The sequence below is a fragment of the Grampus griseus genome (genome assembly GCF_964374135.1).
Source record: "Grampus griseus genome assembly, chromosome: 8".
Classification (NCBI taxonomy): Eukaryota; Metazoa; Chordata; class Mammalia; order Artiodactyla; family Delphinidae; genus Grampus; species Grampus griseus.
The window spans coordinates 14,461,511-14,489,225 of record NC_139002.1 but is presented as its reverse complement, the minus strand read 5'-3'; the positions used below and the strand labels follow the sequence as shown (position 1 = coordinate 14,489,225).

General features: G+C 60.3%; 1 protein-coding gene across 3 annotated transcripts; it reads right to left on the bottom strand.

The window, feature by feature from the left end:
* Positions 1–89: 89 nt before the first annotated feature.
* BCL9L (BCL9 like) lies at positions 90–25,940 on the bottom strand. 3 transcript variants are annotated; one of them, XM_082659532.1, is made up of 10 exons: positions 25,725–25,940; positions 19,428–19,483; positions 10,792–10,893; positions 9,154–9,539; positions 8,353–8,472; positions 5,055–5,265; positions 4,812–4,896; positions 2,426–4,712; positions 1,705–1,986; positions 90–1,267 (listed from the first exon to the last, which is right to left on the bottom strand). In XM_082659532.1, the coding sequence occupies exons 3-10, from the start codon at positions 10,815–10,817 to the stop codon at positions 174–176; spliced, it is 4,491 nt and encodes a 1,496-aa protein (XP_082515658.1). In that variant the 5' UTR covers positions 10,818–10,893; positions 19,428–19,483; positions 25,725–25,940; the 3' UTR covers positions 90–173. The 3 variants fall into 3 exon arrangements, with proteins under 3 accessions (XP_082515658.1, XP_082515660.1, XP_082515659.1); XM_082659534.1 differs by lacking the exon at positions 25,725–25,940 and adding an exon at positions 23,393–23,526; XM_082659533.1 differs by lacking the exons at positions 10,792–10,893; positions 19,428–19,483.
* Positions 25,941–27,715: the final 1,775 nt, after the last annotated feature.

Genomic DNA, 27,715 nt, shown 5'->3' with positions numbered 1-27,715 from the left:
CCTAAGCTGCCAGCACATCTGGTTTCCACAAATGCCACTCCCCACACAAGCCCCCTCCCACCCCCTCCACCCCACCCCTTGACCCAGGCCATCCCAACACCGAAGGGGAAGAAACTTTCTTAAGGTTATCCTATTTGCAGTATCGCCCCAGCTCCAGCCCCCCACGGGGACTGCTAGAAGGGCAGGTTGGCCATGCCACCCGGCGCCGGGAGGTAGCCCATCTGGCTGTCCAGAGACACACTGCGCTGCCGCAGCGGGTGGGACACCATGAGGTTCTGCTGGGGCGGGGGGCCCATGAGAGAGCCCTGCGGGGGGAGCATGTGGGGGGGCTGGCTGTAGACCTCACCGCCCACTCCCCGCTGCTTCATCAGCATGAAATTCTGCTGGGTCATGAGGCCTTGTGGAGGGGCCATGACCCCCTGGTGCAGGCCATGGGGCACCATGCCCTGCTGTGAGGGCACACCTGTCCTGCCCAGCAAGGACATCTGTCCGGGGTGGCACATGGACATGTTGAGCCCCCGCTGGACGCCCTGCTGGCCCGGGAGGTTGGGGGGCCGGGAGGGGGTCTGCTCCGCCATCATGTTCTGCAGGTTCATGAGATGCAGATTGGGGGGCTGGGCCTTGGGGGGCTGGTTCTCGCTCTTGGGGAAGTACTGGAGGGTGCTGCTTGGCTTCTCCGAGGGGATGATCCTGGACAAGTCGAACTCGGGGATCCCCGTCGGGGTGGGCCGGATCACCTCGCTCAGCTCAGGGTCGTTCAGCACTGACGCCACCCCGGGGAGCACGCCCGGGGGGTATGCGTCGCCCATGCGGCCGGCTATGCTTTTGCCCATCAGGTGCTGCTGGGGGGGCAGGGGGCCTGGCGGCTGGCTGGGCAGGTCCTCTGGGGGCAGGGCCATGCCTGAAGGGTAGTGCTGCTGCAGGCCGGGTCCCCCGCCTCCGCCCCCACTAGGGGCCATGGCACCGTGGGGCTGCTGCAGCCGAGGGGGGAAGGGCAGCATCTGGGAGGAGCTGGGCACAGGGCCGCAGGGGGCATTCAGGGAGTCTGGGCCCCCTGGAGCCATCATCGTCGAGTTCTGAGGGGGCCCTCCTGCCCCCTGTGCATTGGGGTGCAGTGGAATGTTGGAGCCCAGAGGGGTGGGGGAGGGCAACATGGGAGGCGGGGGGTCATGGGACAGGGGCTGCTGGCCTGGCAGGTTCATGCCCATGGGGCTCTGGGCAGCGGCTGAGTTCAGGTGCATCTGGGTGGGCTGGTTATTGCTGATCCCTGCAGGGAAAGAGAAACGGGGGTCAGGAACCGTGTGCACCCAGCTGGGGGAGGGTGCAGAACTCAGTCCTTCCCCACTCCCCAGCCAGGCTGGTACCAGGGCTGAGGGCTTTCACCGTTGGCCTGCCCTAGCTGTGAGGGAAGGGACTCCAGGCACTTATGTGAGAAGCCAAGAGGCCCAAGCTCTGGCCCAGCCGGCCAGGGACACATCAGTAGGTGGAAAGACCACTCCAGCTTTCTGGGCTTGGCTTCACTGAGCGACAACGAATGGGAACTGTGTCCTGGGACACCCCCCCCCCCCGCCCCGACGCCCAGGGCTCTTTGGAAGCACAAAAAAGCCAGCAGGACCGCAGGGGCAGCCGCTGGCCGTGGCAACTCTTCCCACTCCCAGTGCCTGCATCAGCTCTTCTCCCCGTGGCCCCTCCCGGTCCCCGCACCTGGCCCAGAGCCCTGTGGTGGTGGTGGCGGGGGGAGCAGGGGCCGGTCGGGCAGCAGCTCGTCGTCTGAGGTGGCGATGGTCTTGATGGCATTGTGGTAGAGCGGGGTGGAGCTGGGCATGGCGTACTTGGACATCTGGGACATCATCAGTGACAGGGGGTTCTGGGAAGGCGTGGGGTCTGGGGAGGAAGTGAATGGCAGGCTGGGGTTCATGAGGCCGCTGGGAGGGTTGGCGGGAGGCGCTGAGGAGCTGCTCCGGGGGCCGCTAGGCGGGAGGGCACCTACAGAAGCGGGGAGACAGAAAGAGCAGGGGGTGACTGGGGAGGGGAAGATGAATTTGGCTGCTCACACTGGGGGCTTAGGAAGAGGTCAGCTCCCAAATCTCCACCTGACCCCTCCAGGCACAGATGTCCCACTCAACACAGGCACCCCACTGTCACTACAGCCCACCTGTCTCCAAGAAGTTCCTGCAGCCTCATGGCCCCAGGCAGCGGGGAGATCCCCAATATGACCCCCTTGACATGCCTGGGAGATGAACGTGGTGCTCCCTGTGAAAGCGCACACACAGCTGCCAGCGTCTGCCCCTCGAGCAGAGCCGTCTACCCCTGGGCCCTGGCACAGATGCCTTAACTCACTCCCCTGGCCCAGCAAGAATACCCCCACCGGGGAGGCTCCCTGTGCCAGAGGCCAGGGCCCACTTGCCCGGCCCCGTTGACTCACTCTGTTCCACGTTGCCCAGGGTGCTGGAAGAGTTCATGTTCAGAGGCGGCTGCTTGTTCTGGGGGACTCCGGGGCTGGGCATGGCTGTCTTGGGCGAGGCGACCCAGCCTGGAGAAGGCACCGCCATGGAGGGAGACTTAAGCCTGCTGGGCGAGCCGGTGGGCGAACGGACGCTGAGAGAGGAGCTGAGGACCTGGGGTGACTTGAGAGGTCCTGGCGGGTTGGCCGAAGGCAAGGGCACCATCTGTGAGGGAGTCTGGGGTGACTTGAGGTTGGCGGAGGGCGAGGTGACCAGGGGTGAGTGTACCTGGCTAAGGGTGGGCGACTTCAGATGCCCCATGCCCGGCGAGCCCATCTGATTAATACTGATGGTGAGGTCTGAAGGCCGTCTGCCCAGCCCCCGGTTTGGGGCTGAATGCACAGAGCCGGGAGGATTGGACGCAGGAGGCAGGGGCATGTGGCTGAGCCGGGTGGTACCCACGTTGGCCATGGGCATTGAGCTCTGGTCGGGGCTGAACATGTCTTGAGTATTGCCCATTTCCTGGGGCATGGCTTGGTAGGGTCCCTGGCCCCCAGAGAACCCCTGCTGGCCCTGGCTGGGAAACTGCGAGGGCATCAGCATCTTCTGCGGGCCGCCCATCATGCCGCTGCCGCTCTGGGCCCGCACCCGGGCCATCTCCTCGGGACTGAGGCCCTGCGGCCCCATCATGTCCCCAGGGCCCCGCATCTTCTGCGACATCAGCATCTGCTGCTGTGGGGTCATCTGCACATTCAGGTTCATGTTCATGTTCATGTTCACATTCATGTTCATGTTGAGGTTGCCTGGCCCCATGGGTGGGTCCACCTCCCTCAGCCCAGACTGCCCCATGGGGGGACTCAGGAGGCCCCGACCTCCACCAAACTCCATGCCCATGGGAGTGCCCGCCAGGCCCTCGCCGCCAGCTATCTGCCCGGGAAACATGGCCGGATCCATCTGCCGGTGCGCCTGCATCATCCGTTCCACCTCCATGCCCTGCCCCATGCCGCTGCCGGCCATGCCCAGGGGGCGCTGCATGCCCATCGACCGCTTCTCCAGCAGCTGGTGTCGCAGCAGCTCCTCACGAACCCGAGGGGTCATAAATCGCTCGGCTTCACCCTGCCCGCCTGGGTAGGGCACCGCGTTCTGGGCAAAATTGCCAGGCCCCCCCATAGGGGGCAAGTCTTCAGTCCAGGCCATACCTGGCCTCACAGGCCTCTGCATGGCATTCATGGGCACCTCCATGGGCATACCCTGTATGCCCCCAAACCCAGACACCCGTTGCATCTGGTTGCCTGGGAAACGGGGACCGGGGAAGGGTGGTCCACCCCGGAGCTGCATGGGATCTTGGACATCCATGGGCCCCCGCAGCTGGGCTCCCATCCCGGGGGGCCACTGATCGCCAGGCTTGCTGTGGTAGGGAGGCGGTGGTCCCCTCACCATCATGCCCCCCATGCCCATCATGTCCTGCAGTGGGCGGCCCCCATGCAGCCCGATCTGCTCCTCCTTCCGCCGTTTCTCCTCGTAGTACTCTTCCTGCAGCTTGCGCCAGGCCACCTGCTCAGGTGTCAAGCTGTCCTGGCCCAGCCTCTGCATCATCATGTTCATCTGCTGCCCCATGTCCCCACCCGGGGGGTGCCCAGGCACTTCATGCTCCAGCGGGGGGCCCCCGAGGCTCTGTGTCTGCGAAATCATGGACTGCAAGGGTTCCTCGTACTTCTTCAGCCCGCTGGCCGGGGCCGTGGATGGCTGCTGGGGGGCGGGAGGGGCTTGTGCTGGTGGTCCCCCCTCGCCCGCTCCTCCAGGGGGCCCCTTGAGGAAGGGCTCAGTCTCCCCGCTGCGGAGCAACAGCCGTTCAATGTCTCGCAGCGTCTGGAGGGAGCGCTCCCGATGCTCCAGCTGCTCCTTGGACAGGCCCTCCGAGCCCACCAGGCTCCGCTGCCCATTGCCAGTGGGGGCCTCCCCAAGCAGGGCAGGGCCGGGAGCGCTGCTGGGCTCTCCTCCAGGGGGCAGCGGGTTGTTGGCGGTGGAGGCTGTAGGGGTATTAGGGTGGGTACCCCCAGTGCCACCACCCGTGCTGGCAGCTCCCACCGAGTTGGGTGTCAGGTCCTGACTGGTGTCCTCAGGAGGCCCCTCGGAAGGCAGAGCAGGGGGGGCGCTGCCTGGGGCTGGGGGTGGCGGTGGCGGCAGTGGAGGAGGCTGGGACTGAGGGGTGCCTGTTGATGGCGTGCTCAGGGGTAGCGGTTCTGGGGTGGGTGGCACTTTGGGGGCCTGCAAGAGGACAAAGGCAGAGCACATGACAGGTAAGGGGATGCACTGGCCAATCCGCTGCTCACAGAGCACCACGCCCAGGCCAGGTAACACACTCACCTGGTCCAGCTTGGCACGGGGCACGTTCTGCTGGTGGTAGGCGAGGATGGAGTCGGCCCGGCCCTGCAGCACTGCCTCCGCAGCCCTACACAGGAGGGTCGGGCACAGACAGCTCAGAGAGGCGGGCGGGAAGGAGCCCTCAACCTCACCCAGCCCAACCCAAGCCAACCCTGGCCCCCTGCAGGCACTCACTCAGGACCCCAGGCTGAGGGGTGCTAGGCAAACAAGGGCTGAGGCACTTACGTGTTCGCCAGGTGGGTGGTGAAGACATACACAAACTGTGAGGGAGCCTTTCCCGGGACACCCCCACCTCCACCCCCGGGGGCGTCGGGCCGGAGGCCTGGCGGGGGCCCATGCGGGGGGCCTGGTGCGCTGCTCTCACTGAGGGGCAGTTGGGCGGCTTGGCCAGGACCCAGCTGTGGGGCCGCCATGGCTGGGTCTGCTACATTACAATCTGCACAGGAGAGGAGAGGGAAAGAGGCCCAGATTTAGAGAGGAGATCCAGTGGGGGGACAGCCGCCCACCCCCCTGCCGCTACCGTACGATCCCAGAGATGCCCAGGGACAGAGAGGCTCACTGCTTCATAGCTCGTGCCCACAGGGTCATCTGGGGCCCCAATCGGGCATTTTCACTAGTCTAGTTTCTATACTTGCCCTAGACCTTTGAAAAGGATGGAAATTGTGCAGACTATGTGGAGAGGAGGGAGAGGGAAAATGTGACCCTTATGAATAGGCTCCCGCATGCTTGGCAGCCTGACGGATGCTTATGGATGTGATTCCATCTAATCGTCACATCCCTGGGAGGAAGCTGTCGTACACTCCACTTGTCGTACACTCCACTTGACAGCCTCAGAGGGATGACGTTACTCACCCAAGGTGACACAGCCAGGCAGTGCAGAGCCAGGGTCTGCACCAGGCAGGGGCTGCAGAGCCCCGAGCGTGGCCCTGCTCTGACCCCTCGCTGTGGTCTGTGCGTGTGTATGCACGTTGGCCAGTTGAGGGGAGAAGGCAAAGAGCTTGTACAGCTGATGATTCAAACGCTGAATGGTTTTCATTCTAGCCCTACCACTAACTGTATTCTGCAACCTTATGAACAAGATGCTTCCTTCCTCTAAGCCTCAGTTCCTTCATCTGTAAAATGGAAACACTAACTCCAGCCCTGCAGGAGGGGGAGGGGCTGGTCAAAGAAATCTATTTTTACAGCAAGTTCACAACCATGTCACAAACTAAAAAACTGTTTAGAAAACAGAGAGTTACAAAAGCCTGACATACTGGGTTCACTGCCAGGGTAGACTGGCAATCCTCGGCACCGAGAGAGGTTTTGTTCCATGGTCACAGTCCTGACTGTAAGTCCTCGCCTACAAAAGATCTACGCTTGGTCATTCATAGGTCTAGCGAGTGGGTGGAACTTTGCCACCATCAAGTGCCTGGCCTGCAGACAGTAAGTGAGAGCACCTACTGCCCCAAGTTGTCTCCCTTGAGCTGGGGCAGCAGCCACCTTCCCGCAGGCCCACTGGCAGGCTCCTCTTCTTGAAGAAATCTTCTCTAACACTCCTACCTCGTTAACGGCCCTGCTCTGGACCCTGTCTCTCCAGTTTTACATAGAATAACAAAGCCAGAAGTTTGGGGGGGGAGGGGAACTTGAGAGCTGATTTCAATGTGTGAGGGCTGCCCCAGGGAAGAGGAAGGTGCACATTCAATACACAGAACTAGGACTCCTGGGGATGACTTATGGGGAGAGAGGCAGGCTTTATTTCACTAAAATAACTTCTAGTACAATGATAACAATAAAAGCTAAACACTGGGGACTTCCCTGGTGGCGCAGTGGTTAAGAATCCGCCTGCCAATGCAGGGGACACGGGTTCGAGCCCTGGTCCAGGAAGATCCCACATGCCGCGGAACAACTGAGCCCGTGCACCACAACTACTGACCCTGTGCTGTAGAGCCCGCGAGCCACAACTACTGAAGCCCATGAGCCTAGAGCCCATGCTCCGCAAGAAGAGAAGCCACCACAATGAGAAGCCCGCGCACCGCAGCGAACAGTAGCCCCTGCTCACCTCAACTAGAGAAAGCCCACGTGCAGCAACAAAGACCCACTGCAGCCAGAAAAAAAAAAAAAAAGCTAACACTGTTCTAAGTGTGCTACATGTCTCAACTCATTGACTCCTCACAACAACGCTAAGAGAAAAAGATTATTTTTATAGATGAGGAAACCGAGGCCCTTTCCCAAATTTACACAGATAATAAGTGGAAGACCCAGGATATAAACCAAGGCAGTCTGATTGCAGAGTCTGTGCTTTTAACTTCTATATTATACTGCCCTACCATCAAGAATCCTTCGAGAATCTAATGGCAATATAACTAAAACAGTAAGTGCTTGCCTTGGTATCGGGTATGGGATGTTAACAATTTCTTCTTTGATTTCCCTGTGTTTTCATGTTTCTACAAGGGTACAGTCTAGTGTTATAAAAGTGAATTGAGGAGGGTCTGTCCTGGGAAGCTGTGACCACCCCCATCTATCACTGAAGGGTTTGGCCAGGGGCTTGTGGACCACCAGTGAGTCCCCTGGGGTGGGGGTGGGGGGTGGCTGGGACCAGGTGACCTTTAAAGTGCCAGCCAGCTGCAGAGGCTTCAGTATTTGACCCCATACACCACCTCCACGGACATGATCTGCTCTTTCCACAAACATCTGCTGAGTCTGTTTCCTCCTCTGCATCATAGTAACACCTACCTCACAAGGCTGTTATAAGGATTAAATAAAACAAAGTAGCAAAAAGTATCCTGCATATTTTTTTCTTCCTTCTTTCTACAGTCTGGTTTTCGACAAGTTCACAATTTAACATCCTCTGGTTAGTTTCTTACGCATTAAGTTGTTTCTCCCCACACACAGACATAAGCTTGGAGGGAAAGCATCAAATCAATGCATATGGGCTTCCCAAGGGCAGGAGTATGTCCGTCTCTCCCCCATCACTAGTGCCAGGCCCAAATAAATGCTGATCAATGCAAGAATGAGAGGGGGGGCGTCCACCCACACCCACTCCTTGTCCTGGTGATGCGCTCCGGGCACTTGCCAGGAGTCAGTTAGAGGGTAGGGAAGGGCACCAGAGACACAGGCAATGTCAGCTCACACCCAGGCTTAGCACAGCTTTGCGCAGCCAAGCCAGCTGTCCAGCTCCCAGTGATGCTGGACCCTCACCGCCCTCCCTCTAATAACCAGTAGGTGGCAGCATAGGCCAGGAATTCACAGGAGGAGGTGTAGATGTGGCCAGGAGAGGCCACCTGAGGTTCAACCTACCCCACCCTGGTCCCCAGGGAGAGGGGGCCACTGAGCACCTGGAAGGCAGCAACTGAGCTGTCACAGTGCAGGGAGGGACTGAGTCAGAGATGTGAGATGGGAGAGGAGGAGCCTGGGCTCCTGACCCTTTGCTCCCTCTTCCCAGGCTGGGCCTTCTGAAGCCCTAGATGAGAGGGAAGTTCCCTCAGGGCAGCTATCCTCTGGGGGCACCATGAGCCACAGCACCGTGGCAATGGTGGGCACTCACTGTGGGTGGCCCCAATGGGCTTGTCATCCTCCTCGCTGTCCGGTCCTGAGCACCATTCGTCTCCACTGTATGGCTGCTTCCGCTCCAGCACACAACGCCGCTTACTCCGGGGTGCCACTTCTGCCCAGGCAGGCAGGGGTCAGAGTGAGTACCCAGAGGCCCCGGGATCCTTCCCAAGCCCCGTCTCCCAGATGCCCCACCCCAGGGGGCACTGCCCCGGCCATGGTGGGCACTTTGCCAGCCCTTGGCCCCCACCACGACACCATTTGTTTCTGATTTCTCTCTACAGCCCTGCTGCCTGCCTCCCCTCCCCCACCCAGCACCAAGCCCAGCATAATCCCCAACCACAACTGGTTCTAATTAGGGCTGGGGGGGGAGGGGGAAACTGCTGCTACTCTTCCAGGCCCCAGTGCCTACACCATAGCTCCCACCAGCCAGGATACCAGGAGGTTCCTGGGAAGTGTGAGGGTCTGCTCCTCACCCCAGAGCACCTCCCTCTCCCGCTCTGGGGGCTCTGGTGGGAAAGCAGGAGAGGCATGAGACTGGCCGACCAGAGGCCCCATCACTCTGTGTGGCCCCTCCATGGGTGGCACCTAAGGATGAGACACCTCCATCCAATCCTGAGAGAATGACCAGATGGGTGGGTATAATGGGGGTAAGAGAAACGTGTCCCCGGCATAAATGCTGGAGAGGAGTGAGGGTTGAGGATTAGGCAAGGGGGCTAGAAAGATGGTCTCCCAGCAAGTGTGAGTCTAGGGCTGTGGAAGATGCTGGGGTCTTGGGGATCAGGAAATGGGATACCTTTGGCCTCCGAATCCAGGGACGGTGTCCCAGCCTCTCGCTGCTCTCCGGAGTCCACAGACACGCTCCGCTCCCTCTTCACTTTGCCCTTGAGCGAGCTGAAAGGGGGCACCCCTGCCTGGGGGTTCTTCAGACTTGAGTTGCTAGGTGAGATCTGGTTGGCCTTGGCCCCATGGTTCCCCGCCCCCACGCCCTTCGAGCCCAGGTTGCAGGTGGGTCCTTGGTTCACATTCTGGTGCTGGGATTGGGCCCCGCCATTCCCTGTCTTGCCATGATTGGTCAACTTATTTTCTGGGTGCATTGGCTTGGCTGGGGCAGGGGGGCAGTGGCCGCGGGGGGACAGCGGCGGGCTCCCTGGAGCTTCTCTCCTCCTAGGGTGGGGTAACCTGGAGAAGGTGGAAGAGACATGAAAAGTTAATCCTGCTAGGGGTGTAGCACGCCTGGATTTTAATCGTCCCATCCTGCCTCACCTAGTGGTAGGGGAGATGGGGGCTGAGTGGCATCTTAAGACCACCAGCTATCCCCTACCCCCCTCCATGGCTCCTCAGAGAAGGGCTGATTCCCCTCTCCACCTTGGGCAGTGAAGATGGGGCAACCCCCTCCACCCTCCAATCCCCACAATTCAAACAAAAACCAGGGCCTCACATTGGCAGAATCCAACCCACCCCCAGCCCCCGGCATCCAACAGACTGCAAGCCTCCATGGCAACCCCCCTCCACTAGCACCTGGCCAACACTTAAGCATCCTCTTGTCAAGGGTTTGCTGTCTTCAGACTCCTTCCAAGGTCCCCAACCTCAACTGCCATGTGTCCCAACACCAGCATGGAAGGGGCACAGGACCTGAGGGTCACTGCTCCTGCCCCAGCCCCATTCCCCTGGGGAAGTGGGGAAAAGCACACCAGAGAGTGGTACCCACTAGTCCAGACAGCTCCCCAGAGCAGGAGGGGAATGCCTCAAGGGGGTCTACTAGTATGCCTGGCCGGCAGGCAGGAGCAGGAAAAAAAATGGGGAGGGGACTGGTGTGCAAAGCAGACTGAAGCCAAGGATTCCTGCAGCCTAGGCTGCGGGCCCTTTAAGCTCCAGCCCGCTCCCCCCACCGCCTCCCCCTCCCCGGAGACCTATTAATAGCCGCTGGAAAGATCACATCACGGGAGAGGATATTTATCCCCCCTCATTCCACACCAGCTCAGATTTATTTCAGCTCTGCTGTCCTGCTGCTGCCGCCTGGCCCTGTCTGCCGGCTTCTCCTGGAGAAGGGGAGGGAGGCAGGCACCGCCCCTCCCTCCAGCTCCCACCCCCAGCTAGACTGAGGCCAGAGGGCGCCATCGGACCCGACAGTGGGGTGGGCAGGGGTCTGCTCAAACCGTTTTTAAGAGGAAAGGGCTGGAAGGGACTAGAACATCAGGCTTAGCTGGTTGCCATTCCCCTCTGTCCCCTGGGCCCAGGCACTAAAGCTGTGGGCTCCTGCCTCGGGGCAGGCCTTCCCATTCTGACCCCCCTTTAGCCCGCCGGTGGCCTGGAAGGCAGGTACTCAGGGGGTCTCGCTCTCCAAGCCTGCACAGTTCAGTCCCATCACCACTGGGCCCTTCCCTTCCCCTCACTCCACACACATATCCCGCCCTCCGCGACACCCACACACCTTGTCTTGTTAGCCAGGATCCTCATGGTTCCCACACACAGTGGGGCTACGGCCCCTGTGCGTGCCCAGGGCCCAGCCAGGTACTCGGTACTGGAGCAGGGACTGCAGCAACAAGCCCCAAAGAGAAAACTTGTGACTTGGGGAGGGGGTGTGAGAAGGGGAGGGGAGACGGGAGGACCCAACAGCCCTGGGACTAGGGAACTGGGTAGGGTAGGGTGTGAATGGCAAGGAAGGATTACTAGTCGGGGTCTGGATCCTAGTGGCCGCTCCTATCCCCATTCCTCCCGCACCTTACCCTCAGGGAGCTTGCAGTCTCTAGCAAGGCCCCCCCACCCCGGGCCACAGGGGCAGAATTCACTAAAAGGATGGGTTGCAAAAGTGCCCACTTGGGGCGGCCGCGAGGTCTGTCAGGCCCCAGGGGGTTGGGGGAGGGACTCCCGCCCCCAGGCACGCCCCTCACCCGGGGGGCGGGGGACCCCCTGGCGCCCCGCCCCCAGCTCTGAGCCCTGCCCCTGGGCGCCCAGGCGGGAAGGGGGCCGCGGGTAGGGGCGATGCCCCGCCCCCAGCTCGAGGCCTAGCCCGTGCCCATCCCAGCAGGCCCGGGCGGGCAGCGAGAGGCCTGGCGGGGCCCCGGGGCTGCAGCTGGGCTCTTCTGGAGACCAGTAACGCTGGCTCAGATTCCTCCCCGACCGCAAGAATGCAGGAGCCTCCCCTCCCCCCGCCCCAGCACCCCACCCCGCCCCCTTCGGCAGAGCCAGAGCGGAGAGGCCGAGCGAGCGAGCGAGCGAGAGAGCCAGCGAGCCGGGGAGCGGGCGACGGGCAGGACTGCAGCGTGCCTCTCCCGGCCCCGCACGCGCCGCCCGGACAGACCCACGGCCAAGTGCGGCGAGGGGCCTGGCGCGCGCCACGGCGGGGCCGAGGTTCGGTCCAGCGCTAGGCGCCGCCAGGCAGGGGCGCTGGGACCCACCAGCACCCAAACTCTGACTCACACACCCTCGCAGCTCACACGTGGACGGGGAGACAAAGACACGCACGGAGCCCAGGAAACTAGAGGCGCGCTCACGCCGGCCCGCGGAGGTGTGCGGGAGGGCGAGGGAGGCGCTGGCCGAAGCAGGAGCACAGAAGCAGCCTAGGGCATGTTTCCAGAGGCGGCCAGAGGGCAGAGAGGGAGCGCATCGACTCACTGAACAGATGAAAAGACTGAGGCCCGGCCACAAGGGAGCCATAGAAAGTTGAGCCCGGTAGTCACAAAGAAACACACACACGGGGCCATAGATACACCAACAAACAGACTTACACAAACACAGAAGCCTCACACGACCGCCCCCAGCCCTGTTCCCCCCCCCTCCCCGCGCAGATCCCAGAAAGGGGTGGGGGGAGAGGAGGAGTCTTGGGCCAGAAGCTTTGTCCCGGTGACAGGCCCAGTCAGACACCGGCCCACATTCCCTGCCCACATTCCCTGCCGAGCTGCCGGAGGCTGGGCTGGGACCTGGGGGTGGGGGGCACACCAGTGACCCTGTGGGAGTCTAACCCTAACTTAACCCCAGGGCACATTGGCCTTCCCCACCCCAGCTCTGTCTCTAGGGAGGGAGGCTCCTCAGGGGAAGATTCCAAAGTCCAGGGCCTGGCTGGGAAGCAGCCTGCTGCCAGCCCCCATCTCCTGCATCACGCGGGGTCGGGTGCGGTGGGGGGGATGGGGGGGCTGAGGTGGGGAGAGCTGGAGGGCACCTGGGCTTACAGGCCGGCCTATGGGGCTGACCTAGGTCCCAGGCTTCCACCTTCACCACCTTGCTGATGCTCAAAACTACCAATCATCTGCCACGACAGCATTATCCCCATTTCACTGTGAGGAAACTGAGATCGGGGAAAAGGAAGTGACAGGCCCCTGGGTCACATGACCGTTACATGGCAGCACCAAGACCCCATTCCCCTGGTGTTTCCTCTACACTGCAGTGTCCTCCCCTCAAGTCATGACAGCTCATCTGAGCCTGCACCAGACAGATGGCCTTCCCACACGCCGCAGGTCACCGGACCCAGCCTCCTGGGGTTGGGGCAGGGCAAAGGCCACCCACTTTCCTCTGTTTACAGCTTCAAATATCAGGACATCTAATAATTTGGGAAGGGGCTGTTAGAAAATTAGTCCTCTCCAGGGTACCCCGTCAGGCGAGCCTCCTCTCTAGAAGAATCTTGGAGTTGCCCTCCCCTCTAGGACTCCACCCCCTCGCTCCCACCCAGCAGCAGGACGAGCTGAGTCAAGTACAGATGAGTCAGGACTTTCCCATCTCACACCTCCCCCCTTTGCCCCTCAGGGGTCTGCCCCAGATCCCAGAGATCCCCGTCCTCCTCTAGCACTCACAGTCCCCGGAAGAGACCTGGAAAACCTTGGGGATGGGAGGCAGGAAAACTGATTCCTGGTGGGTGCAGTTTTTAAACAAACAGTGAAGGGACTTCCTGGCACCAGGCCAGGAGCCCCCGAGATGGATGAAAGGACAGGGATGGAGCTCTGGGAACACAGCGCTGTGGTTGCCTCTTAGGGGGTAGGGTGGGGAGCAGTGACATGTGCTCACAAACAGGGAGCAGGTGCCAGTCACCTGAGTGAAGAGGCCAGGGGCAGACCTATGAGAATGGAGCCCAGGAGGCTGCTGAGACGAAGCCTGCCTGAGATATGGCCCTCCTCGTGCAACGTGAGGTGCGGGGTGGAGGGTGGGGGGCAGTGACCTAAGGGTTAAAGTGCGCCTGACCTCAGCTGGGGGAGGGAGACCAGGAAGGCTTCGACAGGGCAACCTGCCTATTTCCAGCTGCCCCCACCTTGGGAGCCTCTCCTTGGTTCACCAGCCAGCCCACCAGTCTTATTGCCCAGCTCAGAACCATCCAAAGAGGCAGTGAGAACACGCTTGGAGGGTCCATGCTTCCACACGCAGTGGGCAGACACCTCTAGAGAGGAAATGGGCTGCTAGGACCCTGCGGTAGCTGAAAGAACAGGAACCTGCTGGGAGTGTTAGTGGTGGGGTCCTCAGCCACTGACTCAGGGAGAGGCAGCGCTCAAGACGACAAGGTCCCAAGTCCCCTTTCTCTTGGGTGTCAGGACTCCTTGGTCCCTAGAAGCTCTCCTCTACCACCCAGGTCACTTCCTCTTCCTGAGGTGGTGACTCAGCCGGGTGGGGAGGTCAAGGATTCAGAGCCCAGCAGGAAGTCTGCTCAAGAACCAAGGTGTTGCTCTGGGGCCCTCTGTGTGGGGACTTCCAGGCTTGGGGGGCCTTCCCCTCACCCTGGTTCCTAGCAGCTCTCCCCACTTCCGCCCACCTCCTGCCAAAGGAGACCATGCAAATCAACCATTTTGTCTGGGAGTTTCCAGCCCTACCCCACCTGCAGCCCCAGGGTGATGTCAAGGCAACCCTAACTCTGCTGGGACATGGAAACTCCTGGCCCCAGACCTTGCAGTCTGGGGTCTTGGAACAGGGTGCTTCTGGTGGGGATTCTGCCCTTCTGGAAACCACCAGACTAAGTGGCATCGCCTAGACAAGCCGGAGGTCCCCTCACTTGGCTCCCGTAGCCAGTGCCCAAGTGGCCAGGCCTTGGGAAGCAGTCACGGCCTGGCAGTAGGGTGCCCCCAAATGCTACTGCCCAATCGCTGGCTGCTGCCTTCCCCGGGGGGAGGGGGAGGGGGGCACAAGGAAACAAGACAGGGCAGGAAGCCCAGGCAGGCAGCGGGCACTCTGGGCCAGGCACAAACAGCCAACACAGGAAACCACAGCCCACCCCCGCCCACCCCACCCACCCAAAGCTCTGGGAGAAGGGAGTGCCAAAAGCCTGGTCCCCCTGCAGGGGCAAGGGCTAGGGGTTAGCCTGGGGCAAGGGAGGAGCAAGCAGCTCTCCAGTCCTCTCTCTGCCCCAGACCCTACCTCGGGAAGGGGAGAGGAAGCCAGGCTGGCAGGGGTGGTGCTGCCTCTTTAAATCCACCGAAATCCTGAGCTAGGCCCAACCCAGCTCTGGTTTCACAGGAAGGAAAGGAGCTCAGGAGCCAGCAGGGCAGGCAGCGGTGGCTGGAATTAGCCCCACCGGCCCAAATATATCTGGTCTCCGCCTGCCACCCCACCGGCACTTCCTGCCCCCTGGCACCTACACCACCCTGGGGGTGGGAGAGGGTCTAGGTGCTACTCCCCACCCTGTGGGAAACCCCGATCTCCCCAGATGCCCTGTCGCTGGGTACACGTGTTGGGAGGTGGCGTCCCAAGCCTGGATTCCCAGAAGGGAGGAGTGGGCAGGGTAGCTCCCTGTGGGCCCTCACCTGGCCTCTATCCTCCAAGGGGTTAATCTGGCCCTTTTTTTGGGGGGGGGGATTAGGGGTGGCCCAGGAACCTCCTCCAAACTGCCTGACTGCCTGGCGGCTGGGAACAATGGGGCCATTGTGGGAGTTTCGAGTGCGGGCAGACTGCTGGCACAGGCAGTGCACCATGGGGCGCGGGACCTCACCCAGAGCCCGCCTGCCCTCTCTGCTCTCTCCCCCAGGTACTGCCAGCGTCAGAGGCATCCTCCCAGCCCTCACCTCGCAGACCTGGCCCAAACTCTTGGCACCAGCAGCAGCTGGAGGGCCCTCGGGCTCTGCCCACATTGACATCCAGACTGCTGTGACCCTACAGGAAGCAGGGGCATGTGGGCCAGGACGGGTGGGGGTGGGGGCTGATGAGACAGGATGTATGCCTGTGATCCTCCCGCAGGGAAGACAGGAAGGCCAAATGGGGTTTCTGGTGTCAGTCCTGGCACCCTCAGGCAAGAAGGGCTTAAGGGATTGTGAGAGCAGTGACAGGCAGGGTCCCCTGACCCCAGGCCTCCGTTCCTACACTCATTCCATAGACCTGCTCCCTGAGGAGGCCCAGTCCTGTCAGCCTCGCCCTCTGGGGCTGGGACACTGGCAGTGTGAGTGATGCAGTGGAATGAGAACCGGGTTTGCAGTCAGGCCAACAAGGATGCCAATCACATCCCACCCCTTCTGAGCGACGGGACCTTGTCCATCCCTTCAGCCCTCTGAGCCTCAGTTTCCTCATCTGCAAAATGAGGATCAATACATCGAGTGAGATACTAATAGTGAAACCATCCAACAGAATGCCTGTGACATACTCGGCCCTCAACAAACCACCTCTGGCCATGATGTCCCCTTCTTTACACCCTACATGGCACCCAAATCCGTGGGCATTTGGTAAAGATGGGCACTCTCGAGATACTTGCTCTTGAGTATCCAAGGGATCGGGGCCCATGGGCATCATCCCAGTGGTATCAAGTACAAAAACTTGGCTTTTCCTCTGTCCTCACAGAGGCCAGCTCCCTCAGCCAGCACTCCCCTGGACATCACTGGGTTTATCGACATACACTCAAGCCCAGAGCATGAACCCAGAGAGCAGTTATCCACTCTCTTAGCCTCAGGGCTGTCTCAAAAGCCCAGGAGAAAAGCAAAGGGGAGTTTCCTTTCAACAGTGGCCCAAGTCCCATCCCCTCCACCAGCCACCCCTCTCCCCGACCTACTCCTTGGCAGTCTCCGTGCAGGGTCTGGGCTGGGAGGAAGCTGGAGCCTACTTTCTTGCCATGGGCCTCTTTAAAGAGTGGAGGGTCTGAGAGGAAAAGAAGAGCAACTGGGACAAGCAGTTCTGAAAGTAGAGGTCCAGAGAGAAGACCTGTGCTCTTCTCAACTAGAGAGGGCTGTCCCTCTCAGGGTGGCTCCACAGCCCCCAAAGGGTTAACAAGGCCCTAAAAATAACCTGCTCCCAGCAGGACCTGCTGATTGGAACCCTCCAGCCATCTGTTCCCATTTTCTCCTGTTCACATTGGAACATCTGAAACCAGCCCCAGAGCCCCAGCCCGATCCCAAAAATAGCCCCAGCCTGCCCAAGGAACAGGCCCCAGGGGCTGGGCAAAAGCGGCATGGCCAGCCCAGCAGTGAGGCATGGCCCAGGCCAACACTGAGCCCTCACTCCCAGGCCCATGGAAGGGAGGTGTTCCCTCTGTTCCCAGAAGGAGGTGGTCAGTAGACCCAGGGGCTCCAGCCCACCCACCTTGGTACCAGGCCAGAGAAGGTACCCAAGAGTCCTGGTATCCCAGGCACTCTGCCACATCTGAATCCACTTTCTCCAGAGATTTGGACACGCACTTCCCAGAAGACCAAACCACTTATCTGCAGAGTGTCCCTCTTTGTGGGCACACCATCCCTGCTGCCCAGTGCTGGGCTCCTCACCCAGAAGTTCCCAAGCCTTACCCCCTCCATCATCCGACTCTCATCCCGGGGCCCTTCGGAGCCTTGCTCACCTAGAGTCACTCAGCATTCTCCCCTGGCCTGCCCCAGGTAACACAGGCTTGAAACAGAACTTTACCCAGCCCTGCCCACACTCACCCACGCCGCAGAGGAAAGGATTCTGGGGGTGTCCTCTGGATGCTGGTATGACCCCACCCCTCCTCTGGGCTTCAGGATGGGCTTCTGCCCATCTGTGTGCAGCAGGTGCCAGGCATGCCCATCTGGGCTTCTATACATATCACAGGCCTGGGCACTGCCCTGCCACGCTCAGAGAAGATGCCCAGGCAGGGTACAGGGAATCCAGTGGACCCTGGGCCCCAAGGCAGGCCTAACAGCTGCCATCCATATAACAGCCCCACACTGCTACTTTTCTCCCCAAAGAAGGTCCCTGACCCCTTAGGCCAGGAAAGAGAGGAGGCGGCCATCTAAGCCATTTAAGAACAGAGTGTCTTAATGGCTGTTCAGCCTGGTGAAGGAACAGAGCATCAGGGGATGGGATGGTGGGAGGGGTGTTGAAGCTGATCTGAGCTAATAGCATGGGGGAGGGAGGGCTCAGCCCTGAGAAGTGCTGGGAGATGTGGAGGGAGACAGGCCCTAAGACCTCAGACCCCTCTCCAGGCGCATGGCTATTCGGCAAACTTGCAACCAAGATGTTAGTTTCCCCTTAGTGGGGAAACTGAGGCAGCAAGAAGGTGGGTCTGGATGGGTATTAGAATCTAGGAGTCTGAAGTGTTGGAAAGGCTGTCTCTTTCCCACCGTCCATACTCTCCCCACCCCCATCAATTCTTCCCCTGCTAAAGCCCCCGGGTGGACCATGAGTTCCTGTGAAGAGCTATGACTAATAATAACGAGGAGGAGCTCTAACATTTATTGAGCATTTACTCTGTAACATCAAGCTGTCCTGAAGGCTTCACATGCATTATTTAATTTAATCCTCTAATTTAGTACTCTACAAGAAAGTTCTCTTGTTATCCCCACTTTACAGATAAGAAAACGGAGGCCCAGGGAAGTTGAGTAATTTGCCTGAGGCACACAGTCCAAAATTAGAAGAGTCAGGATTTGAACTCAGACACTCCAGCAGCTGGGCTATTAACCATTTCACAATACATGTTCACCCTGGTAGCAGCCCTCTGTGCTATGATGAAAGAATTGGTGCCTCACCCCCTCATTCCATACTCCCTCCAACCCCAATGCACACCAGGTCCTAGCTAGAGGCCACAGTTCCTGCCCAGGGAAGAGATCAAAGAGAGGCCACCACTCCCCACCCCCTCAACACAGGTGCCTGGCCCACTGGGGTTCTGAGAGCAGAGTTCTTGGGCCACCCCAGCCCCATCTACCCGCAATCTGTTACATCGTCACCCATCCTGGTCCCTAAGAGTCTGGGGAAGGAGCAAGGCAAGTTACCATGACAACAGCACAGGCCCCTGCTGAGAGGCCCAGAGGCAGGAAGAGTCTCTGCAGGTGGGGGTCAAAGGTCAAGTGGGACTCACTAGTGACGAGTGGAGTCCCAGCCCTGCCCCCCCCACCCCGCACCTGCTCAGCCACACCTGGCACTGCCCCCCACTTTTTTCATTGCCTGAGTTGGGAGCAGGACCACTTCCTCTGTGTCCCTGAGGGGTGGTGGCCTCCAGCAGGGAGGGTGGGGGGACTCGAAGCCCCTCCCTCCTGGGGACAGTCTAGGAGAAGGGCCTCCTCGCAGTCCTCCGCTTTCTCCAGCTTTCCCTAGTCAGACCAGGAGCCTACAGGCAGGCGTGTTTGTTGTGAATTCAGGGAGTTGTTGCTAAGTAAGGAAGGAGGGGGGGCAGGGAGGGAGGGAGGGAGGGGGTGGGGGTGGCAGTAGGGAGAAAGCGTGTGTGTCTCTGTGTGTGCCTCTGTGTGTGCGTGTGTGTGTGTGTGTGTCTGTGTGTCTGTGTGTGTGTCTAGGGGCCAGGGCAGAAACCACATTACTGTGGCCGGTAGCCACCCTGGCTTTGACTCAGCCAGCTGAGGCCAAAGCCAGCAGGCGAAGGGGAGCAAGAACTTGGGATGCCCGGGAAGGAAACCGTACCTTGCCCTCCAGGGGTGACCAGGCTGGGGCTCCCCACCACCCACCCCGGCTGGGACTTTCACTGGAGCAGCAGCTGTGGCGCTTTAACCCTTCCTGCCCCGGCCCCGCCCCCATCCCCTACCGGGTTCCAGGTTGTAGGCAGTCAGCACCCTCTCCTCCGGGGGGAGGAGAATGAAAGGAGAAGTGGGGGCAGAGAGCCAGGAGGAGGGCGCCCGAGACAAAAAGCCAAGCAGGAGGCAACGGCAGAGGCAGACAGAGCTGAGCGAGGAGGCTGTGAGGACACACATAAGCACACAGACCTCTCACCTCAGGATAATGCGTGTCGGGCTCAGGCTCAAGGGTGTGATCTGGGCTGGGGCTCCCTGTGGAGAGAGGGTCACAGCTAGAAGCCCCAGGCCAGCAATCTCTACCCCTGCTCCTCCCAGAGCCCCAGCCCCACCCCCAGCACGCACACACTAAGCTTGTACACACAGACGGGCCTGCAGCTCCAGGAAGTCCCTGAGCTACTTGGACACCACCCCCCCTCCACGACTTCTGTGGATTGGCTGGGAGCCAGGCCTGACCCAGCGGCCCCACCGCACAGCTCCCCCTCCCTCCCCTGCAAGCAGGAAAGGAGAAGGCGCTGGAGATGCCTTAGAGCTCCCTCAGAGCTCAGCCCACAGGGAGAGGGGGGAGGACTCCCACGGCCTGGCCTGAGGACCCGGGTGGAGGGATGGATGGGGAGGCCTGAGGACCCCAGCTTCCAGCCCCAGCCACCCCGGGGTTATCCTGTGTCAAGGAGAAGAATGGTGTGGGTCCTGTGTCCCCATGTGGTCTCTCTTGTCCCTTGAAGATGCCCCTGGGGACCGGGCTTGGCTGGGAGGGCCTAGGGTGAGAGAATCAGGCTTAGCAGTTCAGTAGGAGGGGGCTGGGTGAAGCTCCCACAGGCAGGCGGGAGGGAGGCTGGTGGCTGGGCTCAGTTTGTACTGGGGGTCAAAGGGGAGTTCTTTTCCGAAGAATTCTGGGAGAGACGCCAACTAGAGCAAGCTGCTAACCACCCCTCCCTCTCTCTCACTGCACTGGGTGGGGGGGTGTCCCTGCCAACCAGACTTAACCCTCTCCAGCCTGTGGTGCTCCCAGGCACATGACAGGGGAGTTGGGGAAGGTCCCGCTGGGCTCAACTTCCAGTTCTAGGGGGCAAGCACAGGGTGTCTGCCAGAACACGGTACCACTTGGCCCCATCTGGTACTGCCCCGCCCTGCCGCCACCTGGGTGACTTTTCTGGGCTCATCTCCTGAAGGTGTCTGCAGTGATGTGTGTGTGCGTGTCTCAGAGACAGAGATTGAGAAACAAACTGAAAATTCCTTGCCAAGGCCCTCCCCCTGCTGGGTCACTGAGCACTGTACCAACCTGTGCCTCTACCCCTCCCTTCCTCCCACTGAGTCCTGGGACCAGAGGCCATGGGAAGGGGGTTTATAAACAGACAACTTTTCTCTCTGCCCACCTCATGCTGCTGTCTCCATAGGCCCTTGACTCCGACAAACAGCCCCTGCCCCAACCCCCTTCTTCACTGATTTGCTACAAGTGCTTCAAGTATTCAATTATAGCCTGAGATCCCAGGATGGGAAACTGAGTCACAGCGAGGCATCAGGGATTCCAAGGGCCCGCATCGCATGCAGACATAACTCTACTAACACAACTCTTGCTTTGGCAAAAAAAGAAAGAAAGCTCCCCTTAGCAATCCCCACCCCCCTCCTGTAAAACACGATTAAGGTCAGACATCAAGAAGGACTTCCCAGGGCCAAGGCTACAATGGCAGCCGGCCTCGCATCCAACGCTTCATATTTCTGGGGTGGCACATCACCACCCCCCCGCCCCAGCGTTCCAGGCCCCTCTGTCTTCTGCTCAGGCTGGAAATACGAGTGTCTTGTCTTGTTTTGCTGTCTGCCCCTAGCTAGCAAAGTCAACTTTTCTGAACTTTAGCCACCAAGCTCCCAGGTCTGATGTGGCTGGCTGTTTCTTGTCCCCAATGAAGCAAGTGACCCCAAGGGTAGAGGGTTAACTCCCTTTCCCCAGCCCTTTCTGGAGAGCACTGGGCTGCCCTGTGACAGCCCCCACGATATCACTAGGACGAGAAGAGGATGGACTGGGAGTACTGGGATCCCTTAAGGTGCCAGGTGTCCGTGAAGGGCAGAGGAAGAGAGCCCAGCCTTGGGGACAGTTTATCCCAAAGTCTCCCCACTGCACAATTTCTCTCCAAGGACCACAGAACTGCCAGAAGCCTTGGCCTCGCTCCAAGAAACCTCCCTATCAAAGGACAGAGGACTCCATGTCCCAGGGAGCTATGGGGAGACCTGTGGCTACGCACCCCAGACATGTTCTGAGGGAGGAGGATAGAGGCGGCAACAGAAGCGGAGCGCACTGAGTGTGCGCACATACGCACACACGCACGTGCATCAGAGACACAATCCCGAGCACACATACTCCTCAGATACTCCCAGACGTGTACCTGAGAGAGAAACAGACACAACCCCCAAAGACACACATCCAGGAGACCTCTTTAAAATAACCCAAACTCCCCAAAAATGACTCCTTAAGACCCATAGAGGCTCCCATACTCAGAGAAGGCCAAAGAGAGCTCGAGAGACACAAATGACATCAGCCAGTCACACAGAACTACTGACAGACAGAAGACAGACCCACACTGGGATACACGAGCACACACACAGAGTAGTATGCACACGGCCATGTGCTAGCACACAAACTCACACACACACACACACACACACGCAATGCACATGAAGTCAGATTAGAGGACTAAATTCTGGGCTAGTGGGGAGGAGGGGAGTCAGAGCAGTGGGGTGGAGAAGTACTCAGGGATTTCAAAACAATCCTGGTTTCGAAATGCTGGAAACGCTGGATTCAGGGCCATTCTCAGTTGAGGCTGGAGGGTGGAGAGTGAAGGGGAGGGGGAAGACAGGCCAGCGCAGGGCCACCAGCCCATTGGAAGAGGGACTTGGACAGAGGGCATCCCAGCCCCTGGGCATGGGGACTAGGCCAGACACCAAGGTTAGGAGGGGCAGGTGGTCCAGGGCCAAGCAGGGAGGGCCTGGGGTGGAAAGGAGGCAGAGAAGGAGAGGTCTCCACTTTAGCCACTGACTAGAGAAGAAAGAAGGCGAAGGAACCTACCTGGGCCCTTCCCCGACCCGTGGGTGGGTGGTGGTGGCCACCTTCCCCCCTACAGAGTGGCAGCTGGCTCCCCTTCCCCGCCAGCTAGCAGAGCCCCAAGGCAGGCCTAAAGCTAGGGGTCAGAGGGTGTGGGAGGACAGCAAGGGCCTTCCAGGGGACCCAGGACCACCCACACTCAGGGCAGGGTGGGGGACATCTCCCTGGGAAGCCAGAGCTTCCTACCTGGGTTCCCAGAGAGGGGAGCTCTTCGGGAGGCTGAGGCACTACAACAGACCCCCACATCCAGGAAGTCACCCCTCTCCTCCCAGGGCACCAGGATGCCCTTACTGCCCCTCCCCCAACCTCCAGGGAAAGTCGGCAGCTCTCTCCCAGGGAGGGGAGGTCAAGCCAGGCTGGGGGTGGGGCTCTGGAGGCCTGGCCCTGGCACCCAGCAGAGGAAATGCCAGGCCTTAACTCCAGGCTGCCTTCAGGGAGGCCCATCCAAGTGACGTGCGGCACCTCTAGTGCTGCAGTTTTCTTCCCCTTGCCCCTCAGCTCCTAGCCTCTGGCTACCTGGCCCTCCAACTGGCTCCAGCCCAAGCTCTGGTAGTTAGAGGGTGGGACCTGGGGAAACTTAGCGCCCCTGGAGGAGCCTCTACCAGCTTCATCCTGGCCCCTTGGCCAGTCAGAGTCTCCTCACCCCAGATCCCTGGGGGCAGCCCCCACAGTGTGGCTTACAGGTGGGCAGCTGGTGGGGCTGGCATGCAGGGGCACAGATGCCAAGCTAGAGCAGCCAGGTGCTCAACAGGTTGAGCCAGTCCCTGGAACAGCCAGCCCCACCCCAGGGAGAGCAGGCCTGGCAGAGGCTCCCTGCCCGCGGCACCCAGCCTGTACCCGCTTGGCTCCCACGGCTGCCCACTTTCCCACGGTGCCATCCCCTCTGCCCCCTCCCCCGAGGTCAGCAAGCAAGCAGTGCCCAGGGTTCCTGGCACAGGGAAAGGATGCCGTTTCCCCGTCACCCCTGGGTGCCCAGGCTCTTGGAGTGCCTCACTACCAGCAACCAAGGAGCCCCCAGAAGAGTAAACATGGCATCAGGCCAAAAGGAACCCCAAAGTGCCCCCTACCTCCTCGCAGGCCTCCTCCAGTCCTGGGCAGACTGGACACTCAGACACCCTGGCTCCCCGCAGCTGCCCCCTCAGGGCGCTGGGACAGAACTTCAGCGGGCGGCGCCAGAGGCAGTGTGGCGGCCCCCAGCTCCTGTCTTGCACTCCCTGGAGGAGGGGTTGCTGAGCTGGGGGACTGCTGGCTCCCTCCACTCCTGCCAGAGCTGCTGCTGCCTGCAACCCTGCTCCTTTCCTTCCACCCCACTCCTGGGCTCCACGCAGCTCCATCCCGGCCCCTCCCCCTACAGGCAGGCAGCCCCCTTTGCAGGCATCTCCTTTAATCTAAAGCAGGTGCCAGGCATTCCAGCCCTTGCTGAGTCGACACTGCCACCCACTAGGCCTCTGCCCAGAAGGCTATTGCCCTGCCTCTTCATGGAAGTTGAGTCTACGGCCCAGGGCTCCTGCTTAACTGAAATACCCAGAAGTTGGGAGGCAGACACTACCCAAGGGGAATCACGGGTGCCCAACACAGACTCAATAAGCAAGTTCACTAGGTCGTACATTACCACTGCTGTGATCGATTGTGGACCACCAACACTAATCCTTCTCCAGGACTCTGTAATCTCTTCCCACCTGGACCCTCAACCTCAGTAATTAGAGACTCGGAGCCTCCATACGGACCTCCAGAAACCATCTCTAGCGTGAGGCCCCTGCTACCCCGAGCACAAGAGTCACACTGGATCCAAGGTTATATAGGTATTCTCCCCTTCAGGAGCACCCCTTCCAGCATTAACCCCTGCCCCACCCCAATCAGAAGCAACACAGGTAAGCAGAACGCCTCCAGAGGCAAGTGGCCAGAAGGGTGAGCTTCCAGGCCTGGTTCTCCAAGGCCACGGAGCCTGATCAGCTGAGGGAGGGCAGCACCTTCCGTCCTGATACCAGAACCGCCCCCCCCCCCATTCCCTTACCTTCCTTTCTCTCCCATTCTCATCCTGTCCTGAAGCTCCTATCAGCAGGCACCTCAGAGCTGATACCAGAAAGACAGGGCCTGAGCATGCTCTTCCCCTGGGGCCATGAAATCATGGTCCTGACCCAGAGAAGGCAGCCAAGCTAGTGCTGGGGGGCAGCAGACAAGCCAGGCAGCCCCAGCCCAGAAAAAGTAGCTGCACCTTGGAGAGGCTGAGGAGGGAGGAGAGCAAGGGGAGTGGAAGCCCACCCACCCTGCGGGTCTCATTCAGCGAGCTGCCCAGAGGCATCAGTAGGGTTACAGCAGATACTGTGCGAAGACAGCTTTCCTAGGTAAAACAGGAAACCAAGGCCAAAGATCAAGGGGGCCTCCAAGCCCCTTTCCGGGGCTCAGTCACATGCCCAGCTCACCTCTCCCAGAGCAACACTTTTCCTCCCTGTAGCAGAGGCCCCCAGACACAGACACAGACCCACACCCCAAGCAGCAGACAGACAGAAGGAGGAGGGAGGAGGGGGTGTCAGAAAAACCCGGAAGGAAGGAAGCTGGACAGACAGAAGCCAATCCTGGCTTCACTGCTCCAGAGGGACACCCTCCAGACTCCCAGACTGTAAGGGACACTCTCCTCAGCTCCCAAGAGGGAGAAGGGGAGAGTAGACCTCGGTGTCCCCTGAAACCAAATTCCAGCAGCCCTGGGACAGGACATAGTCCAGCCAAGCAAGAAGCCCTAAGCCTCCCCTCTCTTCCTCACATTCCTCCCCCAAGAGCTCCCCCAGACCAAGGCAGGGGCTGTCTCCGCTTAGCAAGGCAGAGACACCTCCAAGGAACTGTGTGACTGCCCCCCCACCCCCCCACCCCCTGCCAAGCCCACATCACTAAGAATCCTAGGCAGGGGAGACTCCTCCAGTCACAGCCCCCGCTGCTCCTAGGCAGTGCTTGGGGGCAGAGGTGACCCCCAGCAATCTCCAGTCCCCACGCACCTCCTTATGGAAGCTCCTATAAGCCAGGAGAGGAGTGCTGGGGTGCTGAGACCCAAGGGGTTGGTGAGCCTGTGAGGGGGACTACATCTCCCAGAAGCCCCCAGGGCAGAGTTGCTGCTCCAGCTGGCCCAAGGCCGGCCTTGTTCTCTGTGCTAGGGTGGCAGGGTCCCCTGGCTGCCCCTAAGCCCTCCCCTCTGTGCGCTGGGGCTGCCAACCTGATTGGGGGCCCAAGAGTGGCCTCCACTAATCCTGGGGGCGTCCCCGACCCCTTAAACAGCCTGGGGGTGCGTGCCAGAGGGCCAGAGACAATCAGATTGTGTTCCCCCTCCCCAATTCGAACTGGATCTCCCTCCTCACGCCTCTGCTGGCCTGGCATGACTTTCGCCCTCGGCCCCAGCCCTCCCCTCACCTCGCGCGGGTCGGGGGTCCTCACGCCAGGCCGGAGTTGGACGCCATGACCAGGTCAGGGCCGGTGGGTGGATTGGGGTCCTCCTGCTCGCCAGTTGGAGGTGAGGAGGAGGGCGGGCAGGTGGTGATCTTTTGATCCTGGACGCCTTGATCTCAATACCAGCCCGGCCCGGGAGTGGGTATCCGGGGGTCGCTGGGCGCCTGGGTTCCTGCTTTCCAACCGCGGAGCATGGTCTTGGGCGCCGGGCAGCGGCGGGAGAGCGCGCACACCCGCCCGGCCTTGGGCTCAGGGCTGGGGTCTCAGCCCCGAACCTCACGGCTCCGGCTCCTGCTCCTCCTCCCTTCCTTCCTTCCTTCCTTCCTTCGCCTTCTCCTTTCACTTTTCCCGAGGCCCGCGGGGACGGTGGGCGCGGGGCGGGGAGGGGGCTGTCTGGGCGCTTATTGTTGGTCGGACGCCGAGGGTCCGGGTTGCAGTCCCCGGGCGGCGCGGCGCCGGGGGACCCAGGCGTGCGGGCGTCCGGCCGGCTGGCTCCGGGCAGCGGCGGTGGTGCAGCGGCCCCGAGTCCGGGGCATGTCCGGCCACTGGCTCCGCCGTTCGCCGCCGCCTCCCCGGGGTCCCCTGCGCTGCCGGAGCCTCGCTCGCCCCTCCACTCGGCTCCGCTCCCCAGCCTGAATAAGCATCGGGGCTCTCTGGCTGCCTCCTTCTGCCTTCATACCAGAGCCCGGAGAGGCCCCTGTCAAAATAAGAGCTCCCCCATCTCGCTCGCCTCCTCGCCCAACCCGGCTCCCCCAGCCTCCCAGTGGTCTGACTCGGTAAGGCGCCCGGCCGGCTAGCGGGAGGCAGGTTGGCCCGGGGGCGGGGAGGGGGCTTCTATGCCACTCTCCACCCCATTCCCGAGGACTGGGGAGGAGACGGGCTAACACCATCTCAGGCTGGGGAGAGGTTTGACAAACGTACCCTCCTATCTACGCTGATTGGAAGCAGTGGGAGTTGACTCCCCCCAACCCCCAACACTCACTCACACTCTCTCCCTCCCTCTCTCTCTCTCTCTCCCTCTCTCTCTCTCTCCCTCTCTCTCTCTCTCTCTCTCCCTCTCCCTCTCCCTCTCCCTCTCCCTCTCCCTCTCCCTCTCCCTCTCCCTCTCCCTCTCCCTCTCCCTCTCTCTCTCTCTCTCTCTCTACTGGGTCCCCTCTTCATTGTATCCACCCACATTCATTATGCACTGAACATCTCTTTATTCACTTTATTCATCTCTCTTTCCTAGTAGACCCTGAGGATGTAGACTGAACTTTTTCACTTCAATCCTCAGCAGCGCAAAGTGGATACTAAGAAAATGTTTGTGGAAGTAAAACCTTTGTTCTCCCAAAAGAACTCTATCCTAAGCTCAAAGTGCCACACACACACACACACACACACACACACACACACACAAGACCCTATAGGAGAATAGATCCAATGGAAAAAAAATTGTAAAGTGTTTTAAAAAGCATTTCACATGTTATTTCAGTGTTTGCCACAAACCTGTGAGAAAGATGTTATGGCCCCATGACACTGATGAGGAAACAAAGGCTTGCACTAGTTAAGGACTTCCTCAGGGTTACACAGCTAGAAAGTGGTAAGCCCAGGACTAGAGTTTGGGTCTCCTTATCCCAGGGCACTTTCCCTGTATCCCACTACCCGCACCCACCCAGGATTAATACCAACCAGTAACAACCATTGAAGGGCACTAGCAAGCCCCTTTGCTCATGCTGTTTGGTCCCTCTGAGCTCTCCCCTGCCCCGCCTCACAGACGGTCCCCAGAGAGCTCTAGCTCTCACTGACCTCCCTCTCTTTTGACACCTACTACATCTATTCCACCCAACTGAGTACCTAATTGTATGTTTTATCTTGATTCTCCTGTGCGTGTGTCTGGTTGCCCCAAAAGATTCTTGAGGGCCCAAACCATGTCTCCTATGCCTCTATATTCCCCACAGCACTCAAGGGCTAGGTTC

What these genes read in the sequence shown, in the direction of transcription:
- BCL9L (XM_082659532.1), bottom strand. Translation starts at nt 10,817, where the DNA reads ATGAGGATCCTGGCTAACAAGACAAG. An exon ending in ATCCTGGCTAACAAGACAAG is followed by an intron (nt 9,540 to 10,791) that starts GTGTGTGGGTGT and finishes CACCTTCTCCAG; the next exon opens with GTTACCCCACCCTAGGAGGA. An exon ending in GCCCATTGGGGCCACCCACA is followed by an intron (nt 5,266 to 8,352) that starts GTGAGTGCCCAC and finishes TCTCCTGTGCAG; the next exon opens with ATTGTAATGTAGCAGACCCA.